The sequence below is a fragment of the Akebia trifoliata genome, chromosome 10 (assembly GCF_017979445.1).
Source record: "Akebia trifoliata isolate Shusen 1 chromosome 10, ASM1797944v1, whole genome shotgun sequence".
Taxonomy (NCBI): Eukaryota; Viridiplantae; Streptophyta; class Magnoliopsida; order Ranunculales; family Lardizabalaceae; genus Akebia; species Akebia trifoliata.
Window position 1 is genome coordinate 848613 of NC_141384.1, and position 9366 is coordinate 857978.

General features: G+C 34.6%; 1 protein-coding gene across 1 annotated transcript; it reads left to right on the forward strand.

Moving 5' to 3' along the window:
- Nucleotides 1–8923, forward strand: LOC147392582 (uncharacterized). Its single transcript, XM_086455844.1, has 2 exons — nt 1–382; nt 7743–8923. Exons 1-2 carry the CDS (start codon nt 317–319, stop codon nt 8655–8657), a joined length of 981 nt encoding a protein of 326 aa, XP_086311970.1. The 5' UTR covers nt 1–316; the 3' UTR covers nt 8658–8923.
- Nucleotides 8924–9366: the final 443 nt, after the last annotated feature.

The following is a 9366-nucleotide window of genomic DNA, read 5'->3' on the forward strand; positions in this document are numbered from 1 at the left end:
CCCGTACCCGAACCCGAACCGAGTCGTGTATACGTCGATGACACGCGCCATGGCGCTTCGCCTCACACGCGAGAGGGGGGAGAGAAATCAAGCCACAAGACTTGTTTGTTTTTTGGGGTTCTGAGAGAAACAAAGGGCCGTTGAAGACTCACAACCAATTTTCTCTCTCTCTCTGTCTCTCTATCTAAGACGTGTCCTTCTCTCCTCTAACTACTTGTCTTAGTTTTAGATTGAGAGGATAAAAGACAAGAGAAGATAAAAATTGAAGCTTTCTCTTTCTCACTTTCTTGAACTTTTTTTCGAAATCTTAGCTGAAATGGCGAACTCAATCGAAGAAATCATCTCTGTGGAGCTTCCAGCACCACCTAGTTGGAAGAAAAAGGTTCACTTGCTAGTTCTTCCCCCTTCGATGCAATTTTTTGTTTCTTTGATTTATTATCAAGTGTTTGTGCTTTTAATTTCGATATTTTGTATAAATATATCTTTGTTTGTTGTATTTTTATTTTTATTTTTATGTTTTGTGCTTTTATGTTAGAATTTGAGTTAATAGTGATGGTTTGCTTGTAAGAAATGTGGAAAAATCATGTCTTTTTAGGTGAAGTGATTACTGATGAGTACTAGTTTTTTACTTTTAGAATTTTCTCATTTTTTTGTGTTAATTTTTATGGGGTGGTTGGTTTTCTTTGTGTTCTGTGCTTTTATTGTTGAAATTGCTTGAATTGTGATGGTTTGGCTGTTAGGGTTTGTAGAAAGGTCTATCCTTTTTGGGGGGAAATATCCAAATAGTAATTGGTAGAGTTTCTCTTTTGTGGGATTTTGATGTTTATTGGTCTGTGTACAATATCTGTGCTCTATTCTGAGAAATCCCGCACTTATCAGAAGGGGTTCTGTTGTTATTATGGAGTTTGATTTGAGGATGGTTGAATTACCTTCTATGGAGTTCCTCTCAGACCAAAGTAATCTTTTTTATAACATTTTTAGTTATAAGTATGTGAAAACAAGATAATGGGTATTACCTCCAAGTTTCATTTCTTCTTATGTCAGCTTCTTAGTATTCTGCACTTACCCTTATGGAGACTTGCTGGATTAGTTCAGTAATGTTGGAAGCATGGAAAGTTGAGATTGAATTGTTTTAATTGGCCCAGTTTGGTGGCATAAAAAAATTATTTATATTTTCTGAATGGTTTTCCGCTGACAGTGGTGGTGAACCGTGAACCAAATTAGATTCTATGCTGTTTGTCTGACATAGGTCCTTGTATGGGCTTCCTCTTTATGTTGTTTGTTTGACATGGTTCAAGTTTATGTTGATGTTTTAAATAATCTAAATCCAAATCTTATGTAAATAGTATCCAGTGCAAACAAATCTGATCAGAAAGTAAGTTAAATAAATCATAGACCAAGATGGTTGAATTGTTTTTTGTCCCACATTTTTAATTTGCATTAGAGCTTGAAAGTGTACCTCGAGTTCACCAAGCTCCTAGACTTTAATGCACTTGCCTTCTATTAGTAAAGCATAAGATGAAGAAACCATATTTGTCTGTAAGCTTGGAGATTTTACTGCCATCACCGTTGAGGCCATGCGGTAGAATTCATAATGCTAATTCTATCATTATTCAAATCCAAGAAAATAAGTTTCAAGCTAACAAACTTAAAATTTAAGTAAATAAATGTGGTTAATGGAAGTGTAGTGGGTGCATGTGTCCATGCACACGTGCTTGTACACGTGTGCCTGTGCACTGGCACTGCATGTGCATGGGTGGGGGGAGTAGGTGTGCTTGGCGTGTGGATGAAAATTGATATCCCCGTATGTCGTGGGAACATGGTGTTATATTTCAATTTCGGTGTCTATTTTGGTCAGCTTGGAAATGGAAATATTTCGTAAAAATATTTTGACCACTGTGGAAATAAATACAATTTTCATGAAAATGTAGAAATGATGGAAATATTGAGAAATTCTTATTGCAACTTTAGAAAATGATAAAACTATCATGAAAGCACACTAATAGGTCATCAAATTGCAGTAAACAATCGTAAGGATTGTGGAAATGAAAATGAGTAGCATTTCGTTGTGAGTTGGTATTTGAGATCTCGACAAGCAAAAGCAACAAAATATACATAAAAATGAGAAAAATACTGTTATATTTTTTCAAAAAAATTTCTTGTATTCACTACACATACTTTTACATTAAAACACTTGCTTAAATAAACAAGTAATTGAATATTACATTAACATTATTATATTTATTTTTAAATACTTATGAACATATTACTAATTAAAAAACCTTGTAAATAGAAAACAAACAATTATATGTGTGTGCTTTTAAGAACGTGCTAATGTGCTTAGAATAATAAATAAGATGAGATACTAATAATAGTATGTTTCTTCTAATGAATAAATATTATGAGTGATGTACAAGTTCTGTCTTCAAGAAATTTATGTTTTTATATTATTTTCATAAATTTTATCAATAATGTTAAAATAATTTTTTTTATGAAATAATATTTCAGTAAAATTTTACTATGACCAAAGTATTTCCCATAATGATTATTGATTTCCACTGAAAGATAAACTAAAGGAAAATATCAGTTAAATTTCGTGTCGACCCTTTTGGAAACATATCTGTATATTTGGAAATTTTCTAAGTTCAATACTATGCATGAAAAGATGGCATATTTGACGTGGAACTAAAGCATAGATATAAAAATAAAAAAATTGAGAAATAGAAAAGAGGGGATGTGAGCCGATCAAAAGCAAAAAGAGGGGAAGGAGCCACCCCGATGAGTTTTGTAAAGTGTGTGTCTGATAATACCACAGACCTAAGATGAAAACCCCACCTTCAGACTTAGACCTATAAGAAAACCAATAAAAGAAAAAGGAGAGGAGAGGAGGGAGAAGGGATATGAGGTTGATTCACTCTGCTGAAGAATGGATATTCAGTAACACTTTCAAAGATGCTAATAACAATCTGATTTATACACTTTCTAATGTTATGCACTCTTTTTCTTCTTCTTCTTGATAATTCAAGAGAGTAGAAACTTTTTGAATTCCAAATCAGATATTATCCCAAGACTTGTACTTTGAGAGACTTAGCTCATATTTGGTATTTTGATCAATTGACTCTAAAAAGAAACTACTTTGCACACCCTTTTAACTGATATAGGACTAGAAACTTAACATGCACTGAAGCTTAGGCCCAGGTTTATGGGCCATGCCGAAATACAGTTTGCAATTTGGGTTTCTGGGCCTAAACTTCCCAATTGCAGATGGTTTACATGATCTGGCGCTGCTCCGTCCAAGAGTTTGCCTGAATGCTTCTGGGTACAGGTCCACTCATCAGTGCTTTTGGTGCTGCTTTTATCTTTTTGTGCATTTCTGCTCCCATATCAAGGCTTGATCCACATCAATTCCTCTAAACTAAAAGATCTCAACTCTCAAGTGTGGGAAATAAATATGGCTGTCATCATGGTCATTGTAGACCTTTGTTTTTTCATAAGCAAGATGATGTCTGCAACAAGTGGTTTGGGTAAACAAATTCTCATCTTAGTTTTTGTTCTCTTCTTCAATAAATTGTTGGGCAGAGATTAATGTGTTTGCCTTTCATGTAGAAAGTGTAGGTGTCTTGTCGTTTTCTGCTCCAATATATGGGATAAGGTATTATAGAATTTGACACTTACTAAAAAGAGTGTTTCATCATTGATCAAGTGAGTGTGTACGGTCTAGAATGAACTTTCTCCTTAAACCAAACTTCCCTAGACCGTTTTAACATAAATTTCATGCAGCTCCCACTGCTGGGGATAAAGGCTATACAACTTTCTTTGGTAGCTAATTTTGGTTAAATATTTTGTCTCAAAGTCACTCTTGTTAGTTAATGGCCAATAGATGTCGAAAAACACACATTAACCTCCTTCCAGGTCATCTAGCAACATATGATCTGGTTTTCACCTGTTACCTGATCTTCATCTTTAGGAGTTTTCCACCGACTAGGTTTAGGTCTTTTTTAGGTCACTGAGCAGTATTATGTCTAAAAGCTTGTAGGACTGTGGCAAAGAGAGTTTCAAGAGAACTAACATTGAATTGGAGACCTTCCTTTATGACCAGATGTGTTTCTTATTAGCTAGGGTACATTATTAACTGGAGAAAGACTACTCTAATTAAGTGCTTGTCATATCCTTGGCCGAAGGCCCACTTGCTTAGGTTAGGGCTGTCTTTCTATTATTTATTACTTTCGAAACTCTACTATCATTCAATCATTCTCTTTCAGTTATACTTTCTTAAAGATCTTGAAGCTATAGGTTATTCTTAGAGTATTACATAACATCCATACTTAAAGAATATTTCTAGGTTTACATGGAGTCCAACTAATATTGATGCTAAACTCCACAGTTCATTAGTATCATTCGTGTACTATTTACAGTGGTTTAATTAGAAGGAACATTTCTCATTTCAAACTAGCTTTGTGAAGGGAAGCCAGATCGAGGGGGTTGTAAAAGGCTGGTAGTGAAGCAATGCTTTATTTGTTTAGTTAAGTTATGCTTGGAATGACATGGACCCTTATCTTTGTTAGGAGTTCAATGGATTTTGTTCATTATGTTAGGCTTATTGAAAACTATATTTATTTGGTGACATGGTTGTGTTCTGGCGTTTGAAAAGAAGTTTGATATGGCATGCCATTGGCATCTACTTGAAGGCTTGTTATTTGCCATGTAAGCTGGTTTTTTAAGGGTTCAGTATTTTCGATTGAGCATGTTAGGTTGAATATTGAGGAGAATAATCTTTTATTAGTTGGTCATCTCGACCACTTTATCAATAAATTTCATTACTGATCCCAAAAAAGAAAAACAGAAAAAAAGAAGAATCTTTACTGGAGCAGTTGAAAGCCAATCCAGATATTGAGACAGTGACGTGTTATGGGCATGTCCAACTATCGTAAAGTGGATTTAAAATTCATATTCTAAAGGTTATGTTGTATGCTAAGGATTGGTGGGTGGCTGGACATGTAAGAATCTCTCTTATGATGCTCTCAAGGAAATTGGTTGTGGCATTTTGCCTGTTGATCGAAAAATCTGTACTCATCAATTTTAATAGAGAGTTTCATTTAGGTTAGGCAGAAGAAATGGAGCGGTCTAATTGTAGGGCTTCTTTTAAGGTTTTGTTAATGAAATGTGATGTGCCCTTTTGGCTTCTTCATATTTTTTGTGGAGATATCAATCTTTTGAATTTCAGCTTATATTTATTTAATTAGCGTGAATTGGATAGACAGGTGGATAGTATTGTTGTGCACAGGTTCATGCAATCGCTTGGATAATAGGTGGTTGTGATGGGAAGATTGTTGAGGGGTTTCAAGGAAAGGAAATGTAAGAGTTTCTAGGAAGTATGTGCATATGGTTTTCTGGAGTTGGGGATTTAGTAACATAGTAAAATGAGCATCCAAGTAGCTTCTATATTAGTTCCTTTACAATGTGGCTCGTGAAAAAATGTTCACTTATTTGGACAAACTTTGGATGTAGAAGACATCCAAACAAGATCATTGATTGACAATAGTATAATCTTGATTTCTTTGGGCTTTTTTTTGTTTTGGTGGGTGATGATCAGTTGCTTACTATATTCCTTTCCACTTTCCACCTTGGCTCCTGTATGCCCATATTTAAACCAACAAAGAAAACCACGATCTCAATTTCTTTTTTCCAGACCTCTATATTTACTCTGAGCCACTATATCATCATTGTGGTTGTCCTCTGCATCTCCCGCATATTGGGGTTGGCAGCATTAGTTCTATTTCTCCATTCAACTCTATCTTGAGCCATTCATCTCGGGATGGTATATAAGTTTTAAAAGTGACTCACCATTCCTGCTATTATGTATGGGAGGAATGTGTCTTCTAGACTTTTCTTTTGTGGGGCTACCTTTGTTATTTCCCTTTCTAGTATGCTTTCTACCTTTCTGTGCCTAGTACAGGTGATACTGACCGGACTTTTTTACTTTGTTTATATTAAACTGGTGTTAGCTTTAGGTCTAGCAATACTGATTGGGTGACATTCTGCGACCTGATAACATGAAATGTTGATCCTCTACTGTCAAGGGAGATGCTCTTGTCCTTGTTTCATGAACCATATCTCTGGTCCATCTAGCAGATTTACCTAGTCAGCTCTGTCCAATATAAGATTATAACTTTTGGCTCCATAAACATTCTTTTTGGATGATAAAATAAGTGAAAATGGACTAGAAAAAATTTGCATAGATCAGATGATGGGAATAACAGCATTGATTTCTTGCAAATGAAGAGCATTTTTTTTTTAATCATTCATTGTTGGTTCTCACCCCATTGTGGCCGTGTTTGGTTGATTTGATTCTGTAGCTATTAAAATCCTAATATGATCCTATTTCTGATATTTTGCATTTCACAAAAGACCAACAAAAATAGGTTTCTTAAGTTGCTTAGTAAGCGTTTGGATAGGACTCCTTGGCTACTTCTGACTCTTGCGGGGAGTTAGAAGTCGTTTGGATGCGTTTGTATGAACTACTCCCTCGAAGAGTTACTCCGCGCAAGAGCAAGAAATTACTTTTTATGAAGAAGTCAAGAAAACCTATTTCTCAAAACTCTTCTTGCGGGGAGTCAAAATCTAACGGTTCGTTTTACCAAAATACCCCTAACTTTATTAATTTTCTATGAAAATATTTCTAATTCATTTGCCCTTAAATCAACACAAAAAAAATATTTATTAATATTAAATTATTTTTTTTTAATTTTGAGTATAATGGATTTAAACACATTATATTAATATTTAATATTTAAAATATTATTATATTATATTAACATTTATTATATTATATTATATTAATATTTATAGTTAAACACATTATATTAATATTTAATATTTAAAATATTATATTATATTATATTAATATTTATTATTATATTATATTAATATTTATAGTTAAAATGTCAAAAATAATATAGTTTGAAGGCATATTATGACACTAAAAGACAGTCTGTCAATTTTTTTTTTTAATTTTGAGTTAATGGATTTAAACACATTATATTAATATTTAATATTTAAAATATTATATTATATTATAATAATATTTATTATATTATATTATATTAATATTTATAGTTAAAATGTAAAAAACAATATAGTTTGAAGGCATATTATGACACTAAAAGACAGTCTGTCATTTTTTTTTTATAAATATTATGTCATATTTTGTCTAAAACAGTCAGTCAAATTTTTTTTTAAATTTTAAGTATAATGGATTTAAACATATTATATTAATATTATAGTTAAAATGTCAAAAACAGTATAGTTTGAAGGCATATTATGACACTAAAAGATAAAAAACAGTAACTGGTATAATATAAGGGTATTCTGGTCTTTTTTCTAGAAGTCATAAGAAGTCAGCATGGTTCCCAAACAGACTTTCAGCACAAAAGTACTTCTGCCAGTACTTGATAGAGTTGATTGCCAAACGCCATTTCTGCACAGAATTACTTTTCCAACTCCTCCATAGAGTACTTCAGCTTCTGTTCTTTGGAAGAGTAGTTCTGCTCCTGGTATCCAAACAGGCCCTTAGCTTCTTATGTTGGATTAGTATGAAAGATTTTTTGGCAGCTTAGAACTTTGTATATCTATTGTCTTTGTATTTACAAGTTAATGTGAAAAATTCCATTGTGTTCATTGCATTTGACTATGCAAAATGCAATTCTGTAGCGTAACAAATTTTCTTCTGAATTTTGCTGCAGTTCATACCCAAGAAAGTAGGGACACCAAAGAAGAACGAGATCATATTTATTGCTCCAACTGGGGAGGAGATCAATAGCAGAAAACAGTTGGAACAGTACCTAAAATCACACCCTGGAGGCCCTACAATATCTGAGTTTGATTGGGGTACGGGTGAAACCCCAAGGAGATCGACAAGGATCAGTGAGAAAGCAAAGGCAACTCCACCGCGCGAAAGTGAGCCCCCGAAGAAACGTAGCAGAAAATCTTCTAGCTCAAAAAAGAATGCTAAAGAATCTGATGGGGATAAAGATGTAGAGGCAACCGAGAAGGATAATGTTGGAACCAAAAAAGAAAAAATCGATGGGGAGAAAAATCAAACTGTGAATGAAGTCAAAGTGCAAGAAGATGCAGACGTAACCAAGAAGGCCAATACCGAAGAAGACCAAGTCGACAAAGATGTGATCTTAGATGATGCCAAAGAAATCAAGAATAAAGAAGAAGTAGAAGCTGTTGTTGCCAAAGAAATCCTTGGAAAAGATGTTCAAATGGAGGAAGCTGTTGAGGTGACAAAGGAGGAAGATACAAAAACAGAGGTCTCTGCCCCCGAAGAAACTCAAAATGAGAAAAATGTCCAAATCGGGGAAGCGGAGGTTGCAGAAAATGTGGAGCAGCCACAACCAGATGCCAAGAAAGAGGACCCAAATCATAAAAAAGTCGTTGCCGAAGAAACAAATCACATGGTAGAGAATGAAACATCTACTCAATCTGTGGGAGTGGTTAAGGAGAACCCAACGTCACATGTGAATGATGAACGACATAGTTTGCAGCTCGAAGAGAATGGTAGTCAAGACGGTGAGTCAAAGCCTCGAGAGGCTAATAAAATGGGGTGTGTGGATATGCAGCAACCTCCGGCTTCCTCTTCGGTTAGTTGCTGAATATATTTCCTCTCTTCTTTGCCTCCTTTCTGGCCTTTGGAATGACTTAATTCAATGTTATTGATGTTAGATCTGATTGTTCATGTTGACATGTTATCTTTTATATACCCTTTGTAGAGTAGGCCTTCGGCTCTTGCGGTCGTCGCTGTAATCTTATGGTGCCCAACACTGCTTATTACTTATGGTGTAGCTATTATGTATCAAGTTACTGATCCTTTAAACTTGTGAGTCTCAGACCCTTTTGTATTTATAGCTGTTTGTGTTCAGTTTCATGTAGTTCTTAAAAGAACAAAGTGGAAAGTCAGGAGGGTATCCTACTCTTTCTTGAGTGCTTAAAAGACAAGAAAAAAGGAACACTTGAAGATGTCCAATGTTGGTGAGTTTCATTTATGTAGTATGGATGTTAACACACATGCAATGACAGAAGACGTGGTTTTATGTTACGTGGTAGACAACAAAATTAGGAACGAGGCTTTGTTTGATGATCCAAGCTGTGTTGAGGTTAGAACCCTAGGAAGAATCGATCGGACTCAACCAAGAGGAGAGCTAAACGAGCATGAAATTAATGGGCTGAAGAGCAATCCGCGTGCAATATTTGGCATCACCACGGGATGAATATTTGTGACTAACACCTGCGTTTTCTAGTTTAGATCGTAGATTTCAACCTCTTGTCCACTATAAAGCACTATTAATGAAAGAATTTTGATAG

What these genes read in the sequence shown, in the direction of transcription:
- LOC147392582 (XM_086455844.1), top strand. Translation starts at nt 317, where the DNA reads ATGGCGAACTCAATCGAAGAAATCATCTCTGTGGAGCTTCCAGCACCA. An exon ending in CACCTAGTTGGAAGAAAAAG is followed by an intron (nt 383 to 7,742) that starts GTTCACTTGCTA and finishes ATTTTGCTGCAG; the next exon opens with TTCATACCCAAGAAAGTAGG.